This window comes from Lepidochelys olivacea, assembly GCF_965140295.1.
Source record: "Lepidochelys olivacea isolate rLepOli2 genome assembly, chromosome: 3".
Lineage (NCBI taxonomy): Eukaryota > Metazoa > Chordata > Testudines > Cheloniidae > Lepidochelys > Lepidochelys olivacea.
The window spans coordinates 174,057,330-174,077,686 of record NC_140413.1 but is presented as its reverse complement, the minus strand read 5'-3'; the positions used below and the strand labels follow the sequence as shown (position 1 = coordinate 174,077,686).

The window sequence follows — 20,357 nt, the reverse complement described above, 5'->3', positions numbered from 1 at the left end:
TAATCAACTGCATGTGAACTTCCTGTGCTATGCTGTGGCCAAAAGGGCTAATGCAATCCTTGGATGCATAATCAGGGAAGTCTCAAGTAGGAGCTGAAGAGGTTGTTACCTATGTATTTGAGACTGGTGTGACCACTACTGAAATATTGTGTCCAGTACTAGTGTTCACTGTTTCAAGAAGGATGTTGATAAATTGGAGGGGGTTCAGAGAAGAGCCACGATAATGATTAAAGGACTGGAAATCATCCCATATAGTGGAAAAAGTAGACTGATCTCCTTGAGTTCTCTTTTGAAAGAGAAGGTTAAGGGGAAGCTTGATCACATGTATCTACATGGGGAACAGAAATTTGAAATTAGAAGCGTCTTTACCCTATCAGACTAAGGTATAACAAGATCCAGTGGCTGGAAGTTGAAACTAGACAAATTCAGACTAGAAATCAAGTGTACATTTTTTAACAGTGAGAGTAACTGACCTTTGGAACAACTTTACCAAATGATATGGTGGATTCTCCATCCCAGGAAATTTCAAAATCAAGATAGGATGTTTTTCTAAAAGAGATTCTGAAGTTCAAACAAAAAATAGTTCAGGGAAGTCGTAGGGCCTGTGTTAGGCAAGAGGTCAGAGTAGATTATCACAGTGGTCCCTTCTGGCCTTATCTATGAACATTTGTGTAAGAGAAAAAAATATGAACAATTTGGAAATGAATTAACTTTCAATGACTACATCATTTCCTCAATTCACGCTTATGAAATACTGTTGAGGAGGTGCTCAATAGAAGTTGTTTCAAAAATTATTATTACTGTGTCAAGTGTACAGTATGGATTTACCACCTATTGTAAACAGGCTTCAAACATACATGTTTCGTACCCGTCTATTCCTACCCACTTTCACCAGCCTTTATCTGGTTGTCTTTCAAAATATAGAAAGGATCAAAATATCACACAACAAATGTTGATTTTTGCTCCACAGATTATTTTTACATATTTTTCCCATACCAACCCTCTACTCTCTACTCTCCAAACTTTAAACCTCCGAATTCCATATAACTTTGCTACACTGGTCTCTCTAACCACTTATTTCTCCACACCCTCTGCTATATTTCAGCTGTTGTCCTATGCTTTTTATGTTATTGTAAGCTCTTTAGGAGAGGGACTGTTTGATTTGGTTTGTGTTCTCTTTTAAAAAACACTATTTCCGTTTACAGTGCTATACAAATTCTTAATTATTTTAAAACTCCCTTCTGGTTGATTTCAGAGTAGCGGCCATGTTAGTCTGTATCCGCAAAAAGAAAAGGAGTACTTGTGGCACCTTAGAGACTAACAAATTTATATGAGCATAAGCTTTCGTGAGTCCTCCTTTCCTTCTGGTTGAGTATATTTTAAAAAATATATTGGTGTTTGAAGTTACTGTGACTATTGCATATAGAGCATATGTAGTTCAGCATAAAGACAAAACCTTTGCATACATAAGTCCATGACTATAGTGTGATTCTGCTTGGAATCTGTCCTTTTTGGACAAATATACTAAAAAATATAAGTTTTCATTTAAAAGGAAAGGCTTCTAGTCCTCATAATTGTGAGGATAACTTTTAAAGTGTAAACCAGTGCAGTGATTTGTACCCAAATGTGCAAGAGATGCAACTGAGAGGTCTGAAGTGTTCCATTCATCTTTTTGGGTTGCTAACTCTGTAACTTTAAAAGTAACATTTTAAATATTAGTGCAGAAATTTGAAGCAATGGAAATTGTGGGAACACAGTGAAACAATTAAACTTACTTAATTGAAACTGCCACAGAATTTCCAGTCCTCTGCAATACTGTGCTGCAGTTGCAGTGTCCAGGAATTTTGCTGCAAAAATTAAGTCCAGCTTTCAGCAGAGTACACAGACTTTTGAACGTTAATCCCTAGTGAACAGTATTCACAATCACAACATTATAAATGTTCTGCTACTTGTAAGAGGTCTGAGGTGAAGATCTAGTCATATGATTGATATTTCTAGAAGATGTTTTTCCATCTGTGGAGAAACTGTCTGTATTTCCAAAACAGGACAGTCTACCATTAAATATGTTAATTTGCAAACTTCTGTACCTGTTACTTTTAAAATATAAATTAGGGCTGTCAAATGATTAAAAAAATTAATCATGATTAATTGCACGATAAAAAATTAATCTTGATTAATTGCACAATTAATCACACTGTTAAACAGTAATAGAATACCATTTATTTAAATACTTCTTGATGTTTTCTACATTTTCAAATATATTGATTTCAGTTACAACACAGAATACAAAGTGTACAGTGCTCACTTTATTTTTGATTACAAATATTTGCCTGTAAAAAAACAAAAGAAATAGTATTTTTCAATTCATCTAATACAAGTACTGTAGTGCAATCTTTGTCATGAAAGTTGAACTTACAAATGTAGAATTATTGACAAAAACGGCCTGCATTCAAAAATAAAACAATGTAAAACTTTAGAGCCTACAAGTCCACTGAGTCCTACTTCAGCCAATCGCTCAAACAAATTTGGTTACAATTTAAATCTATTTCCCTAAGTTAAGTATCCTCACAGCTTCTTGTCAGCTCTCTAAATGCGCCATCTTGATTATCACTACAAAAGTTTTTTCTCCTGCTGATAATAGCTCATCTTGACTAATTAGCCTCTCACAGTTTGTATGGCAACTTCCAACTTATCTGTATGTGTATATATATCTATCTTCTTACTATATGTTCCATTCTGTGCATCCAATGAAGTGGGCTGTAGCCCACAAAAGCTTATGCTGTAATAAATTTGTTAGTCTCTAAGGTGCCAAAAGTACTCCTGTTCTTTTTGCGGATATAGACTAACACGGCTGCTACTCTGAAACGTGTCAATTTGCAGGAGATAATGCTGCCTGCTTCTTATTTACAGTGTCACCAGGAAGGGAGAACAGGCATTTGCATGGCACTTTTGTAGTTGGCATTGCAAGGTATTTATGTGCCAGATATGCTAAACATTCGTATGCCCCTTCATTCTTCGGCCACCATTCTAGAGACATGCTTCCATGCCGATGACACTCATTTAAAAAATAAGCGTTAATAAAATTTCTGACTGAACTCCTTGGGGCAGAATTGTATGTCCCCTGCTCTGTTTTACCCGCATTCTGCCATATATTTCCTGTTATAGCAGTCTCAGATGATGACCCAGCACATTGTTCATTTTAAGAACACTTTCACTGCAGATTTGACAAAACGCAAAGAAGGTACCAATGTGAGATTTCTAAAGATAACTACAGCACTCGACCCAAGGTTTAAGAATCTGAAGTGCCTTCCAAAATCTGAGGGATGAGGTGTTGCGCTTTCTTTCAGAAGTCTTAAAAGAGCAACACTCTGATGTGGAAACTACAGAACCTGAACCACCAAAAAAGAAAATCAACCTTCTGCTGGTGGTATCTGACTCAGATAATGAAACTACTTTGGATTGTTATCGAGCAGAACCTGTCATCAGCATGAATGCATATCTTCTCAAATGGTGGTTGAAGCATGAATGGACATGTGAATCTTTAGCGCATCTGGCATGTAAATACCTTGCGACTTCGGCTACAATAGTGCCACGAGAACACCTGTTCTCACTTTCAGGCGACGTTGTAAATAAGAAGGGGGCAGCATTATCTCCTGCAAATGTAAACAAACTTGTTTGAGCGATTGGCTGAAGAAGAAGTAGGACTGAGTGGACTTGCAGGCTCTAAAATTTTACGTTTTATTTTTGAATGCAGGTTTTTAGTCAATTTTACATTTGTAAGTTCAACTTTCATGATAAAGAGATTGCATTACAGTACTTGTATTAGGTGAATTGAAAAATACTATTTCTTTTGTGTTTTACAGTGCAAATACTTGTAATCAAAAATAAATATAAAGTGAGTACTGTGCACTTCATATTCTGTGTTGTAATTAAAATCAATATGTTTGAAAAATTAGAAAATATCCAAAATATTTAATAAATTTCAATTGGTATTCTATTGTTTAACAGTGCGATTAATCACGATTAACTTTTTGAGTTAATCGCATGAGTTAACTGCGATTATTTGACAGTCCTAATATCAATTTAAAATGCAAACTGACTCTGGGATGTGTAAAATTTTCTGAATGGACAAATTTCTTAATGGCCTGTTATTAAGGAGTCTATGTAAAAATCCTTATGCGATTACATGAATTTTAGTTGAAACCCTAAGCCATACTGTACTGTTCTTGTGCAGACTTTGCTTATAGGCTGTTTATGTCGTTTTAACTTAAATTGTATCCCCTTTTTTCATAAGGGATGATGTACCTGCTGCACTGGAAGCTACCATTGACTGTTGTAAAAAGTATGGCAAGATCCCTAGGCTCCATGACATCTTGTGCAGGCTAATAGAACAAGGAAATACTGATCTCCTGCAGAAAGGTTAGTTGGATATAGTCAAATATTGCATGTTGGGTTATTTTGGCTTCTTTATGGAGGTGGTGGTTTAGTTTAGTTTAGTTTTTTGCTATCTGTACATCAGGCTGTGCAAACAGTGGAAGGATGCGTAGAGTATATGTGCATAACTTTAAAGCTTTCAGCAGCATCTAGGTGTCCTTTTTGCGAATTAAAAAAAATGAAGCTTACTTTAGGTACGAAGGAACCTAATGTTTCCACAACCAAATCCCTAGCTATCAGCAGAAGGCTGCTATCATGGAATATGTGTCAGTCTATTGGTGTTGACACACCATAACTTGTTCTATATGTCCCTCCCTCAACATGTTTAAGAAATCCTAAGTCCTCGTAGTCTGCAGCAATATAGAATGCCAATTTATGATCTGTTAAAGCTGTTGAATTTAATTATTATAAACTATAATGCAGATTAGCAAAAGCACTTGAAATACATTTAACCTTGAGCTGCGAGGTATCTTGAAATATTGTGTCCTCATTCTTAGTATCTTTTTCCAGAAAATTATTTCCCCATCACTTTAGTGTTTTGCCAGGTGTGGGGAATCTTACTTGTTTGATTATTTTTGACAGCTGTTTTTAAAATGCTTCCCAGTTATTAAACAGACAATTAAATGAGTTTTCTTCTCTCTATAGCCATGGACTTTGTGAGTCAAGAACGAGGTGAAATGACGATGCTCTATGATATCTTCTTTGCCTTCCTGAATACAGGAAAATACAAAGAGGCCAAGAAGATCATTGAGGTGGGATTTTAACTACAATACTCTAATCATGCGACTATTTAGACTCTTAATTAGAATACATTTAAAATTTTTAACCTTTAATTAGTCTTGTTCTGATTCATGTTAATAAATAATGAAGGGCGGGGGGGAAGAACTCGGCCAGCTTCTTAATTATGTATAATTACAGTTCAATATGCAACCAGACTCTCTCTTCTGAAGTTGTTTTCTTACTTTATCAAATTCACTGTTACATATCAAAATGATATTTGCATATTAAATCTTGGATTGTGAAACAATTAAATTAAACTGGCATTCCTGGGTGTAAAGTTACTAATCCTCTTTCCCAAGGAATTCTTTGTTCTTAAAAGCACTGGAATTTAATTTGCTGCAGACCATACTCAGATTTATTTGTAATGCTTGTCTACAAGTTAATCAGCCAAACAAGTGCTGTCTGCTACTGTTTGGCATTTAATTTAGAATTTTTTTAAACCATGGTAAGCAGCTTATAGAAAGTGGTAGGTGACAAACTTGGTCTATTTAGGATTAGTATATTTTATCTAGACTTGATTGAAATTTTGCTTACTGAAATTGATAAGTCAAAAGGGCAGCTGCAGAGTCTGCCCAGATTGTGATATTTTTTCTTAGCGCTCTGTGTGTGTGTGTGTGTGTGTGTGTGTGTGTGTGTGTGCTTAAACTCTGCATTACTTGTCCAGTTAACATTGTAAAGGGGAGGGTCTTTCAGAAAATGAAACTTTGTTGTCTTCTTTCTTTGAACTTTCTTTTCTGAAACACCTTTTCTCCTTTGGGGTAATCTCCTGAAGAAAAAAATACATGAGATAACAGAAATCCTCATCTGAATCATGAGACATTAAAAATCTTGCATAAAAATTGTGTTAACTGGTTTTCTTTTCTTTTTTTTTTTTTTTTTAAGTCCTCTGATGGTAGGACAAAACTGTAACTTTTTAGAAAATGCTTTGCACTTCAGTAGAAAAGCAGTAGTCCTAAATGTAGTGAGTTTTTGGTGCTTTAATAGCTTTATTGTGATAATACAGAAAAGAATACAATGCAATTATTGTCAAGGGCTGAAGAGGAATTTATTTTAAGAGTGTGACTGAAATACAAGAGAAAAGAAAGGTGTAAGGAGGAAAAAACTTGTTGTGGGATGTTTAGAAGTGAAGTGAATGCTAAAGGAAATATAAGACATTTTGCAGTTTTCTGTGTTTTTACTAGCTGTTTCTTTGGATTTAATAGACTTTTCTTTCACAGTTTTTTCAAACGTGCTCTTGAGTTTTCTTTGCACTGATGGTAATTTCTTTATCTTAAAGACTTTTTTTCAGAGACTAGGTTAGTCATATTTTAAATTAATCAGACAGTAAACAAATTAATATTTTTTTATTTGGTTTGAAAGCCTACTTCCCTGTATAAATTAGCTGTTGCCAATTTACCTCTCCTGTTTCTTTAAGAATTAAGAAGTAATGAGCAAGTTAACTTTGGGGTGATTGACCGTGAAATGTTAAAACCAGCAAGAGTCAGAGATTCTGGCATAAACCCCGATGCTGTTATCAAAAGATCAGATGGACATCTGGCTGTCTTGCTTGTCTTTTTATGCTCATTGGGTTAGGATTTCCAAGTCTTGTGTAACCTTTTCAAAGTCTGATTTAGTCCTTTTGTATATGTGGGTTACGTTTCTTCTAAATGAAAGTTTTTCAATAACTACTGAACTACTCCTCATTTTGTATATAGTAACAAAGGTAAATTCTAAACCTCTCTTTTTGTCATGAAATAGATAATCAGGGCTATTTAGTGTTCCCTCTCTAAAAACGTTGACTGAAACTGAAAATTACCATAGAATGCCATTGCCTTGGGAATTGAGAAAGTGATGAGCAAAGAGAATATAATGCCTCAAGCTATTATTGCCCAGTGGAGATCACTACGTCAGCCTAGTGGTGTTGTGTTACTTAGAGAGCCCAGATGTGTGTTAGACACTTTGCAGACATATATACAGTAATGGCTTTGAAAAACTTGCAACCCAGGGCCCCGATCCTACAACTGGTTTGGGGTCTAAACCTTCAGCAATATGGGTGAATAATAATAGTGGTGAAGGTGTGAGGGGAGGAGATGAGAAGGGATACAAGAAGTCAGATCATGGAGTTGCAAATGTTTATATGAAGGTATGTAATTACATTTTAAATGTAGGTAGCTTGCTTATTAACCAAGCTAATTTAATTTTGTGGTGGTACAGAGATGAAATCATGGTTAGAGGAATGAGGGCATTTAGTAGCAGGAGAGGTTGGAGGGGCAGCAAGACTGAGATAGGAATGGTAGGCTAAAGGTAGATGGAAAAAGGTAGAGGTAAGGATCAATTGCAACAAAACAAGAACAAGAGTGAAGGGCACGGTGAGGCAGTGCAGATGCAAAACTGACTAGTTGCATTACAACAGGTACAACAGGTACATCAGATGCAAAACTGACTAGTTGCATTACAACAGGTACATCTACAACAGTGGTAGCAGAGTCTGTTAATGATTGCTGGAGGATTCTGGTGTTGTGAGATTCCTGATGTTGTTCTGTTGAAGACGTGCTGAGCAGAATAGAGTACAGGTTCTGATCTTGAGATGGTTGAAATAACAAGTCCAGTAGTTTTGGTTTGTAGTCCCTTTGGGACTTGGTGGTGCCAGGTGAGGTAGTTTTGACACCTACACAGGGGGAGGAGAGTTGGAAGGCCTAATTTAGTCCAGCCTTTCCCACTGCTGCTGCTTGTGGTCTTTGGGGAAGCAGGACTCTGAAACTGTGCGGGCAGGCCATAAGGTGTTAAGTTGCTACTGTCTTCAGGCAGGGAATTTTAGGGAAGGAGGAGGAGGGCAGTAGTTGCTGCAGTGCAGGTCTAACATTGCTCCAGGGTTCAGTCTTTTGCTGTGCACCCACTGACAACAGCCAGGTTCCTCACGGTACTGTCAGAGGAGGGGTTCTCAACACGTTTGTGACCAGATATTTAGACAGGTGCCTTTCTCTCACTTCCTGATCTCCAGGGTGCCACACAGTGAATTTCCCCAGTAAGTCACCAAGTTCAGTTCAGGTTGCCTTAGGAAAAAAACATTGTTGGAGAAAATAAAGGCAATTAGAAACAAAATAAATATTAAGTTGAGTTTAAACACACTAAAACTGAAGATTAAAAACATAGAAGTGTAGTGAGCTTGCCCCAAAACTTAAAATATACTTATTAAACAGGGTGAAAAAATATACATCTTAGAAAATCCTTTTGCAAAATCCTCTTGTAAAAAAAACAAAAAAACCCACCTTTGTCTAGCTTCAGTCTGTGTGTGTCTAATCAAAATCTCATTCACACAGGGGTTTCTCAGGTAGTCTCTTGATTCTCTCCAGAGCTGGTAGATACAGTGTTTTGTTTGGGAGTGTGATGTGGTCATTGTGTGCTGCATTACTGGTATATTCTGACAGTAGACCCAGTGTAACTGGGCAGAGAAGGATCACCCTGTGTAGCAATCCTTCAGTGACAGAGGGCTGTTGCACCCTCTATACTACAGAGTCTATAGCATCCCTTCTCTCTGTTGCCAAGGTAGCAGATGTGGCTAGAGCAAAGGATGCATGTTTGGGGTTTTGTTACATCCTGCCAACCACTGATTGTCATTTTGGTCTTTGTCAGTTGGCATAACAGCATCCTTTAGACTACGCTAATTTATGCTTGGGGACTAGACTGCCACACAGTTGATTTAGGACCAGGGGAATGGAGAAGGGAACTTTATACCACTTGGGTATCTCTTCTCCCCCCTTCATCCCCCAACACATCATCCTACCATGTGTGCTCCTTGGATATAGTATGTGGGGGCTTATCCTTTAAAGATTCTGTTGTTGTGGTGATGTTACATCACCTCATGGTAGTTTGAATACACTTGCTGTGACCGCTGCTTTGTTCTAGCCCCTAGCTTAACTTGTTAGGCCAACTCCTCTTAATTCTTCATGTGCAGTCCTGCATACACAGCAATTAATTTGAAAAGTTCTTCAGTTACATTTTCAGACTGGCCTTTTCCCTCTGATACTCATGCTCAATGCTATCATTAGAAATGTGTGGTGAAGAATTGTCTAGCTAAGCCACTAATTTGGCCTGGTCTACGTTAGAAAACATTACCTGTTTTTTAACAACAGTTTAAATTGCAGCTGAAGACAAACTTTCTTCAGCACTAGTTCAGAAAACAATGGTGTAAGATCTACTCAGAGCAAGTCTTAACCATAGCTTTCTGGAACAGAGATGAACAATGTGTTATAGACTATACCTACAGCTAAGCCATGTGCAGTTGTGAACCAGTACTAAATCTATTAGCAGCAGCAGCGTGTGCTATTTCTAGTACAGACAACTTTCAGTGAAGTCACCACTACAGATTATTCATGCAGAAATTTCCTTGGTTCAAAATTATAAGATGAAACTGCCAGATATATAATTCACATATGATACCTTCTTTGAAGAAGATCTTGTGACATCAGAGCCTCAAAAGTAAATGTCCATAGCTCATTGAGTAAATGAGTGTCTGCTGAAACATACAAGTTGGAAGTTGCACAAGGGAAGGAGAAAGAAATGGGTTGCTAAATGAAAGCGCAATGTTGTCAAGTGAAGTAGCTTAGTCCATTGCTCTTTGGTCAGTCCTTTCAAAGCAGAAACAGTTTGACCAGTTAACAGTTTGACCAGTTAGGAGAATAGTGATGCAAAACTTTCCAAGCAAATTGATTGGCCATTGAAGGGTGTAATAAAATGAATATGAGGATTAGGTACACACTTATTTTAGGGTACGTACTTGGATAAAATTAGGTTTTTGAAGATATGGAGTACAATTCTCAAAAGTGCCCAAGTCCCATTTTCAAATGTTGAAAGTTAGTGGGACTTAGGCTCCCAGTGCCTTAGTCACTTCTGAAAATGACTTAAATTCCTAAATCAGTTAGGCACTTCTGAAAAAATTACTTGTACATAGTTAAGAAAATATTAAGTCATGTTTGAAAGTGCTAGCTGAAACTTATTTGAAAGAGAAAACCTCTTCAAGTGTATGTGAACTCATCTCATGTTTGAGTGCTCTGAAAAAAAACACCGTTTGAAAGATACAGGAATTGAGCACAGATGAGCAAAACTTATTAACTGCCTCCTCCCAAGTGAAAAATGGAGCTGTGCCAGTTGTAATCTGACCTTTTGTACTTGTTTTTCAATTATTTGTAAACACTTGCAGTTGCTGAGGTAGATAAGTGCAAGAGTGCTTTTATGTAATTAAAGACTGTGTCACAGTGCATACACACAAGGGGGCTCAATTAAAAGTGTACAGACAACCATAATTCTGGCATTTTCTAGCTTTTGAGTGCTTGCTTTTGCAACCTTAACATACATTTGCTAGTTTTTTGGATGTTATAGATACAATCACAGTTAAACAATAGAATACCAATTGAAATACATTAAATATTTTTGGAAGTTTTTCTATATTTTCAAATATATTTATTTCAGTTACAACACAGAATAGAAAGTGTACAGTGCTCACTTTATAATATAATTTTTATTACAAATATTTCCACTGTAAAAATTATAAACAAAAGAAATAGTATTTTTTCAGTTCACCTGATACAAATACTGTGGTGCAATCTCTTTATTGTGAAAGTGCAACATACAAATGTAGATTTTTATTTTTTACATAACTGCACTCAAAAACAAAACAATGCCAAACTTTAGAGCCTACAAGTCCACTCAGTCCTGCTTCTTGTTCAGCCAATCATTAAGCCAAACAAGTTTGTTTACATTTACAGGAGATAATGCTGCCCGTTTCTTATTTACAGTGTCACCAGAAAGTGAGAACAGGAGTTCTCATGGGACTTTTGTAGCCAGCATTGCAAGGTATTTATATCCAGATATGCTAAACATTCGTATGACCCTTCATTGCTTTGGCCACCGTTCCAGAGGACATGCTCATGATGCTTATTTTAAAAAAAAAATGCATTAATTACATTTGTGACTGAACTCTTTGGGGGAGAATTGTACGTGTCTGGCTCCGTTTTCCCTGCATTCTGCCATATATTTCATGTTATAATAGTCTTGGATGATGACTCAGCATGTGTTCTTCATTTTAAGAACAGATTTGACAAAATGCAAGGAAGGTACCAATGTGAGATTTCTAAAGATAGCGACAACACTCGACCCAAGATTTAAGAATCTGAAGTGCCTTCCAAAATCTGAGAGGGATGAGGTGTGGAGCATCCTTTCAGAAGTCTTAAAAGAGCAACACTCGGATGCAGAAACTACAGAACCCGAACCACCACAAAAAAAAAAAAATCAACCTTCTGCTGGTGGCACCTGACTCAGATGGTGAAAATGAACATACGTCGGTCTGCACTGCTTTGAGTTGTTATCAAGCAGAACATATCAGCATTGATGCGTGTCCTCTGGAATGGTGGTTGAAGCATGAAGGGACACATGAATCTTTAGCACATCTGGCATGTAAATATCTTGCGACGCTGGCTACAACAGTGCCATATGAGCTCTTGTTCTCACTTTCAGGTGACACTGTAATCAAGAAGCAGGCAGCATTATCTCCTGCAAATGTAAACAAATTTGTTTGTCTAAGCGATTGGCTGAACAAGAAATAGGACTGAGTGGACTTGTAGGCTCTGAAGTTTGTTTTGTTTAACAGTGCGATTAATCGTGATAAATTTTTTTAATCGCTTGACAGCCCTAATGTTTATATATTTCTTCAATGTTGTTGCCTCCCGCTCTCTTGTCCCTCCTTCTCCCCCCCCCCCCCACCAGCTTAATGCCACAATGTATGACAGCAATTTAAATTAGATACATCCTCAAGACAGGAACTTGTTGTTATACTTCGAGTGCTTGCTCATGTAGATTCCATTTAGGTGTGTGCTTGCCCACATGCACAGTGGTCGGAGATTTCTGCGATATCCGGAGGGCTGGCTGTGGCGCCCCCTGGAGTGCCACGCTTATGTGGCAGCATATCAGGTGCCGCCAGCCCTATGCCCTCTCAGTTCCTTCTTACTGCCTGTGATGGTTGGTCAGAGCACCTTGTCTTGCATCACAAGAGCAGTAGCAGTTTTCTTTCATTGTCTTCTTCATAGACTTGGTTCTAATGATTTGTTTTTTATATAGTTCATAGTAGTTAATTATAGAGTTAACTTCGGGGCTTCATGGGGGTACTGCTGAGGTCAGATTCCCCCTCCCCCCCCCCAGCCCAGGCAGGTACTCACTCACCACCCTGGGAAGTGGCAGGGGCTCCCAGCCTATCGTGGGGCCTTCAGCGCCAGAAGCAGTCCAGGCTGTTAAAGAGCAAGGCCAACTGGCTCCGCAGGTGCCGTATCAGGTGACTGTCACCAAAGGGCAAGCCCACTGGGGTGCGGCAGAATGGACTGACAGAACACCCCGAGCTGCCAGACTGCAGGCACAGGTCTCCATCACTGACTTCAGCCCCAGCACCACACCCCGTCTCTCCAGCCAGAAGGCTTAGGTCCCCAATGAGATCCCCACCTACTGAGCACGGGACTCCGGACTCAAGGTGCTGTTCCCCATACCGCCAGTACTAACGAATGTCCAGCCATAGGTCGACCAGGTACCGGTCACCCTCACCAGGCGGTCTCCTTGACGTAGGTTGCCGTCCTGGAGGGGTCATTCAGGATCTTGGCACAGGTCTCATTCGCCCTGTTGCTGTTCCTTGGGCAGGCGGTGCTACTCAACCTGCCAATCTCCCACCAGAGTGAACAAACAGAGGGAGCCCTTCCCTGTCAAGGAAGGCGACAACACCCTCCCACAGGCGGTGCAGTCCTCGTCGTCCCCCGGATAAGGCAGTAGCCGGGCCATCCCAACATAGTCCCCCAGACGACTTCAAGGAGCATCAGTTCCTCCTTAAACGGGTGACTGAAAACCGTGGCCTACAAATTAAGGAGGTTCCTGAGGAGGCTGATGACTTCTTCAATGTCATCTCGGCCACCACCCCAGCATGGGTGGAATTGCCTGTCCACCCTGGGGTCCTCAGAATACTCAAATCGTTGTGACAATCCCCCTCCTCTGAGGGCTTTGAGTATTTGTGCGCTCGTCCCCCTGCGGCATCACTGGCTGAGTCCACAGTAAACAAGCGGGACACCAAAAAATAAGGATGCCAAGACTCGAGGTTCCATGGGCTTAAGGACTCCCAAGGCACCCTCTGCTCCTGGGGGCTGCATACTCCTCAGCAGTCCAGGAAGCCATTCTGTCCTCCTCCTTCTCCTCCTCCACCGCAGTCCAGGTCGTGGGGGGCTCCCAGATTGGGCTGCTACTGGAGGAAGGACAAGGAGAAGGGGCTTAAGAGACACTATCCATCAGCATCCCACTTGGTGACTCAGCCTGACCATCCCAGAAATCAGGGAGGCCAGAAGCAGCTGTTTTGAGGGTGTGCCTAAGGACAATGGCCCAGCCAATTCACCAGATCCATCCCCCTCCTTTCTCAGTCACCTCCGTCCTTTTCGGTCAGCCTGGTCCCGTATCACATCGGACTGCTGAGTGCTCGATACGGTTTCTTTGGACTACACCCTGCAATTTATAGCCTACCAACCCTCCCACTCCCTCTTCCCTGTCCCTCTTCAGGGTCCCTTCTCACAAGCATCTCCTCGTTCAGGACATCTAAAATCTCCTGCACCTGGGGGCAGTGAAAGAGGTTCCTTGGAACATGAAAGGAAGAGGATTCTACTCCCGCTAATTCCTAATTCTGAAGGCAAAAGGGGGCCTCAGACCTGCATCACCTCAACAAGTCTGTCAAGAAGTTGAAGTTTCACATGGTCTCCCTGGCCTCCAACATTTCCTCCATGGATCATGGAGACTGGTACGCCGCTCTCGATTTGAAGGACACATACGTGCATTTCCATCTTTCTGGGGCACTAGCACTTCATCTGTTTCATGTTGGGCCAGCACCACTTTCAGTTCACGGCGATGTCCTTTGGTCTCTCATCAGCACTGAGAGTGTGCACAAAGTGTATAGCGCCAGTGGCCGCTTACCTGTGACATCGGGGAGTCCAAATTTACCCTTACCTCGACAACTGGTTGATAAGAGGCCGGTCCCTAGATCAGGTGCAGACGCATATTGATCTGGTCTGTTCCACCTGTCATGATCTGGGACTAATAACGAATGAGAAAAAGTCAACCTAACCACAGTACAATGCATAGAATTGATCGGAACAGTTCTCGACTCCACTCAGGCCAGAGCCTTCCTTCCCAAGACTCACCACTGCCTACACGTGCCGAAGACTTTTGAGTCTCATGGTAGCATGTACTTATGTAGTCTGGAATGCACGGCTCCACCTCAGACCACTACAGACATCAGTCTGTTCCCAAACCGTACAGCATGGACAGGGTGGTCAGGATTCCGAACAACATACTGTTGTCTCTCATCTGGTGGCAGGATCCCACATTGGTGCGGGAAGGAGTTCCCTTTACAGGCCCAGCATAGTCAGTTACCCTTGTCTCTGACGCTTAGGACCTAGGATGAGGAGCCCACCTGGGCAATCTCAGAACTCAAGGTCGTTGGTTCAGTCACAATCATTCCCTGCATTATCAACGCCCGGGAACTCAGGGTGGTTCAACTAGCCTGCCAAGTGTTTCTACCTCATATGGTGGTCCAGGTCATGGTGGACAACATGGCTACAGTCTTCTATATCAACAGGCAGGGCAGAGCCAGGTCATCTGCCCTCCACAAGGAAGCGCTCCAGCTCTGGGATTTCTCCCTGCAGCACGACATCCATCTTGTGGCTGCTTAGCTCCCAGGAGCCAGGAACACTTTGGGAGATCGCATCAGGAGAACGTTCTCATCTCGCCATGAGTGGTCCCTTCATCTGGAGGTGGTCAGTTCCATCTTCCACAGGTGGGGCACTCCCCAGGTCGATCTGTTTGCTTCCAGGCAGAACAGAAAATGACATGTTTTCTGCTCGACTGGGGGCATGGACAGAGGAGCCCTGTCAGATGCCTTTCTGCTCCCATGGTCGGGGGCTCTGATCTACGCCTTCCCTCCAGTGCCATTACTGCCCAGGGTCCTCACGAAGATCAAGCAGGACAGGGCGAAGGTCATCCTCCATAGCGCTGGCTTGGCAACGCCAACACTGGTTCAGCACTTTGCTGGACCTCTCAGTGGCAGCCCCATTCCAGCTATTGCTCAGGTCAGATCTGTTTTCCCAGAACCACAGCAGTCTTCTGCAACTGAACCTGGTGGCTCTTCATCTGACAGCTTGGCTACTGCGTGGCTAAACATTCGGCTGAGATTCAGCAAGTCCTGTTGCGGGGTAGGAAGCCCTCCACCAGAGCGACCTACCTGGCCAAGTGGAAATGACTCACCTGCTAGATTGCGGACAAAGGTGTTCGTCCCGAGTGGGCTTCACTGCAGCTCATTCCAGATTACCCTCTGAATCTCAAGCTCCAGGACTTGTCCCTCCCTTCAGTCAAGATCCATCTAGCGGCCATCTCAGATTTCCACCTGCCGTTTAAGCTCAGGATACCACGGCCAGATTCTTTAAGGGCCTGAAGCACCTCTACCCACACGTCAGGGATCCCGTCCCTCCATGGGACTTGAATCTGGTGCTTTCGTGCCTCACAGGTCCCCCCTTCGAGTCTCTGGCTTCCTGTTCTCTTCTTTTCCTTTCCTGGAAGGTCGTGTTCCTGGTCGCGGTGATATTCATTTGTGGGCTTTCCTCATGGAGTCTGCCCTTTGCCCAGCTTCCGAGCCATCCCACCAAGATTCACCTCGTACCTCAGCCTCGGTGCGCAGTGCACCCCGGCACCAGGCTCCACCTGGCACCATTCCCCATTGCTGGTGCCCAAAAAGAAAACTAGGAAACGCGGATCCCCGGCTCCAGGCAAGAAGGGCCATGGATCATCGGGCAAGGGACCCAGTTCAGGCCACCCGGCCACTCCGCAGCCATGTGTGCATGCCTCCCCAGTCAGGGCCCTTAGCCCCTTAAAAGTCCACCACCAACTTTCCGGAGTGGTAAGGGATCGAAACCCCTGACAGCACCAACACCTTCTCAAGCTCCCCCGGCACCAAGAGAGCAGAGGCTCGCTCAGAGGTGGAGGCAGCGGAGACTGTAGCCACCCCATAAACCTCCCTCCCCCATGGTGGACGATGCCTCAGCGTTTACCCCAGTGGTGAAGTCTTTGTCTTCGTCCCCGGATGAGGTGGTTGCAGAACCCTCAAGGCGCCTGCCGGACGATTTTAAAGAACCCCAGGCCATGCTTCAACAGGTGGCTGAGAACTTGGGCCTAGAAGTGGAGGAGATGGCCGAGGAGGCAGACACCTTTTTCAATTTCCTCTCAGCCTCTACCCGTGTCACACTACCAGTGCATGACGGAGTCCTCAAAATTGCCAAGGCCCTCTGGCAAACACCGTCGTCCATCGCTCCCACCTCCAAAAGGGCTGAAAAGAAGTACTTTTGTCCCAGCTAAAGGGTTCGAGTATCTTTATACCCACCCTCCCCCAGGCTCGCTAGTTGTCTCAGCAGCCAATGAAAAAGACAAGCAGGGGCACACCAGCTCATCTCCCAAAAACAAAGAGGCCAAAAGACTGGACTTGTTTAGGAGGAAAATTTATTCAACTACCAGCCTGCAATTCCAGGTGGTGAACCATCAGGCCCTCCTGGGCAGATATAGGAGTCCCATAAGTTAAAATTGTAAGTTCAAGGAGTCCCTCCCACAGGGTTTGGCCCAAGAATTCGGCACCCTGGTGGAGGAGGGCACCATGGCAGCTAGGTGCTCCCTCCAAATGACGTGGGATGCGGCTAACTCAGTAGCTAGGGTGGTCGTGTCGGCGGTGGTTATGAGGTGCAGCTCCTGGCTTCACACCGTTGGCTTCTCACAAGAGATGCAGACCTCAGTCCAGGACCTCCCATTCAACGGGAACGGGGGTTTTTTGGAGCAGAAGGATGCAAGGCTGTATGGGTTAAAGGATACTCAGGCCACCCTTTGCTCACTGGGCATGCAAGCGCCGCAGTCTGCACAGAAGCAGTTCTGGCCATCCCCACCAGCAAGGCCTTGGCAGTCTCGTCCCGGGCCTGCAAGGAGAAGGGATAGGGACATACATTTCCACCTTCCTCCTTGCTGCCACCCTTCCTCCGCCCGTTCACCTGTGCAGCCCGGCCTGGCAAAGCATCTCGGGAACTAGAAGAACTCATTTTGAGGGCGCATTCGAGAGCGACGCCCCAGTCAACTCCCAGGATCCACCCCATTCTTTCCTCGTCTGTCTTCATCCCTACCGTTCAACCTGGTCGCGGGTCACCTTGGTCTGCTGGAAGCTGGGCATGGTGTCACAAGGCTACACCCTGCAGTTTTCAGCCACCCCTCCCTCCCTCCCACTCCCGCTCTTTCCCATCCCTCTTCAGTGACCCTTCTCATGAGAAACTCCTCATTAAAGAGGTCAAGAATCTCTTGCACTTTGGGGGCAGTGGAGGAGGTCCCTCGGGACATGTCAGGAAAGGGGTTCTTCTCCCATTATTTCCTAATCCCCAAAGCAAAAGGGGGCCTCAGACCCATTCTGAACCTGTGCCGCATCAACAAGTCTTTCAAGAAATTGAAGTTTCACATGGTCTCCCTGGCCTGCATCATTCCCTCCCTGGATTCGGGAGACTGGTACGCCACCATCAACTTGAAGGATGCTTATTTCCGTATTCCAAGATCACAGACGTTTCCTCCTTTTCATAGTGGGTGAACACCATTTCCAATTCACGGCTCTCCCCTTTGGCCTCTCATCGGCCCCAAGGGTCTTCACAAAATGTATGGCGCCAGTGGCCGCTTACCTGAGACGTTGAGGGGTCCAGGTCTTCCCATATCTTGACGATTGGCCTATTAAGGGTAGGTCTTGGGAACAGAGAAGCCTTGATCTGGTGCATTCCACCTGCAACAACCTGGGCCTGTTGGTAAATGAGAAAAAAATCCACTTTAAGACCAGTCCAAGTAATAGAGTTCATTGGGGCGGTTCTCAGCTCCACGCAAGCCAGAGCCTTCCTTCTGGAGGCGCATCTTCAGGCCACGTCGGACCTGATCTCCCATGTGAAGAACCACCTGTTCACCATGGCTCACACCTGCCTGCAGTTGCTGGGCCACATGGCTGCCTGTACATACATGGTCAGACCATTTCCGGCCTCCGCAAGTGTGGCTGGTGTCGGTTTATGTCTCCAACAGGCATGACCTAGACGAGTAGTCAGGGTGCTAGACCATGTCCTATCATCCCTGGATTGGTGGATGAACCCCAGGTCACAGTTGCAGGGAGTTCTCTTTGCGGCCCTCTCCTCATTGCTGACCCGGTCTCTGACGTTTCGGACCTGGGCTGGGGAGCCCACCTGGGCGAGCTCAGCATGCAAGACCACTGGCTGTGAGACGATCTGGCCTCCATATGAACGTCAGGGAGTTCAAAGCAGTTTGCCTGGTCTTCCAGGCTTTCTTACCCCAACTGAGGGGTAAGGGGTGCAAGTCCTCACAGACCATACCACCGCGATGTATTACATCAAGAGGCAGGGTGGAGCTAGGTTGTTGGCCCTTTGCCAAGAAGCTCTCTGCTTTTGGGACTTTCGTGTGCAGCAAGCTATTCATCTGGTGATCGCACATCTGCCCAGGACTAGGAACGCGTTTGCAGATCACCTCAGCAGCACTTTCTCGTCTTGCCATGAGTGGTGGTTGTATCTGGAGTCAGTCAGTGTTATCTTCTGGAAGTGGGGAACTCCCCAGGTGGACTTGTTTGCATCACATCAGAATAGGAAATGCCGAGTGTTCTGTTCACTCCAAGGGATGGACAGGGGTTCCCTGTCAGATGCTTTCTTGCTCCGGTGGTCTGAGGCCCTGATGTATGCCTTCCCGCCAGTGCCGTTGATCGACAGAGTCCTCGTGAATATCAAACAGGACAGGGTGAAGGTTATCCTGATAGCCCCCAAGTGGCCTCGCCAACACTGGTTTGGTAAGCTGCTGGACCTTTCAATAGCCACCCTGCTGCAGCTACCTGTCTGGCTGGACCTGCAGTCCCACAGCCATATGCTGGGCTATGGAATGACATATCCGGGCCAAGCAGCCTCGCTGCAGATGATCCTGGATTATTTTCTGCACCTCAAGCTCCAGGGTTTGTCCCTGTCATCGATCAGGGTCCACCTGGCCACTGTTTCGGCCTTCCACCCTCCATTCCAAGGCAGGTCAGTCTTCATTCACGACATGATGGCCCAGTTTTTGAAAGGTCTGGGGTGTCTCTACCCTCGCATCCAGGACCCTGTCCCTCTCTGGGACTTGAATCTCGTGTCGTCGAGGCTCATGGGGCCTCCCTTTGAACCTCTGGCTTCCTGCTCTCCTCTCCTGGAAGGTTTAGTTCCTGGTTGCAGTAACGTCTGCCTGCAGGGTGTCTGAGATCAGGAAGCTTAATTCAGGACTGCTCTATACAGTATTGTACAAGGATAAGGTCCAGCTGCAGCCGCACCCGGCATTCCTGCCCAAGGTAGTTTCCCAGTTTCATGCCAGTCAGGACATATAGTTATCTGCAGGTTGCACGCCCTGGACGTCAGGAGGGCATTGGCCTTCTACATAGACGGGACAAAGCCATTTCGCAAGTCAGTGCAGCTGTTCGTTGGGGTGGCAGACAGGATGAAAGGTCGCCCAGTGTCTGTCCAAAGGATTTTGTCCTGGATCATGGCCTGCATCTGCTTACTACCATGAACTGACGAAAATGCCTCCACCGGCAGTAGTCAAGGGACGCTCAACTAGAGCGCGAGTGTCATCAGCGGCCTTCCAGGCTCAGGTGCTACTCCAAGAGATCTTAGAGTTGGTACCTGGTTGTCTGTCCACACGTTTACGTCCCATTATGCACTTACCCAGCAAGTCCAGGGCGATGCTGGCTTTGGCAGAGCAGTGCTGCACACCGCAAGACCATGAACTCCAAGCCCCCTCCATTGACACTGCTTGTGAGTCACCTAGAATGGAATCGATATGAGCAAGCACTCACAGAAGAAAAAACGGTTACCTACTTTTTCATAACTGTTGTTCTTCAAGATGTGTTGCTCATGTCCATTCCATTACCTGCCCTTTTGTCCCTCTGTCGGAGTTGCCGGCAAGAAGGAACTGAGAGGATGTAGGACCAGTGGTGGCTAATATATCAATGCATGGGCGTGCCACTCAAAGGGACGCCACTGCCAACCCTATGGATGCTGCTAAGGCAA

General features: G+C 44.1%; 1 protein-coding gene across 1 annotated transcript in view; it reads left to right on the top strand.

The window, feature by feature from the left end:
* Positions 1-20,357, top strand: part of LRPPRC (leucine rich pentatricopeptide repeat containing) — a 168,059-nt gene that overhangs the window by 71,557 nt on the left and 76,145 nt on the right. The window contains exons 24-25 of the mRNA XM_084625253.1: positions 4,295-4,419; positions 5,080-5,186. Of these exons, the coding sequence (XP_084481379.1) occupies positions 4,295-4,419; positions 5,080-5,186 (232 nt within the window). The remainder of the gene's footprint in view (positions 1-4,294; positions 4,420-5,079; positions 5,187-20,357) is intronic.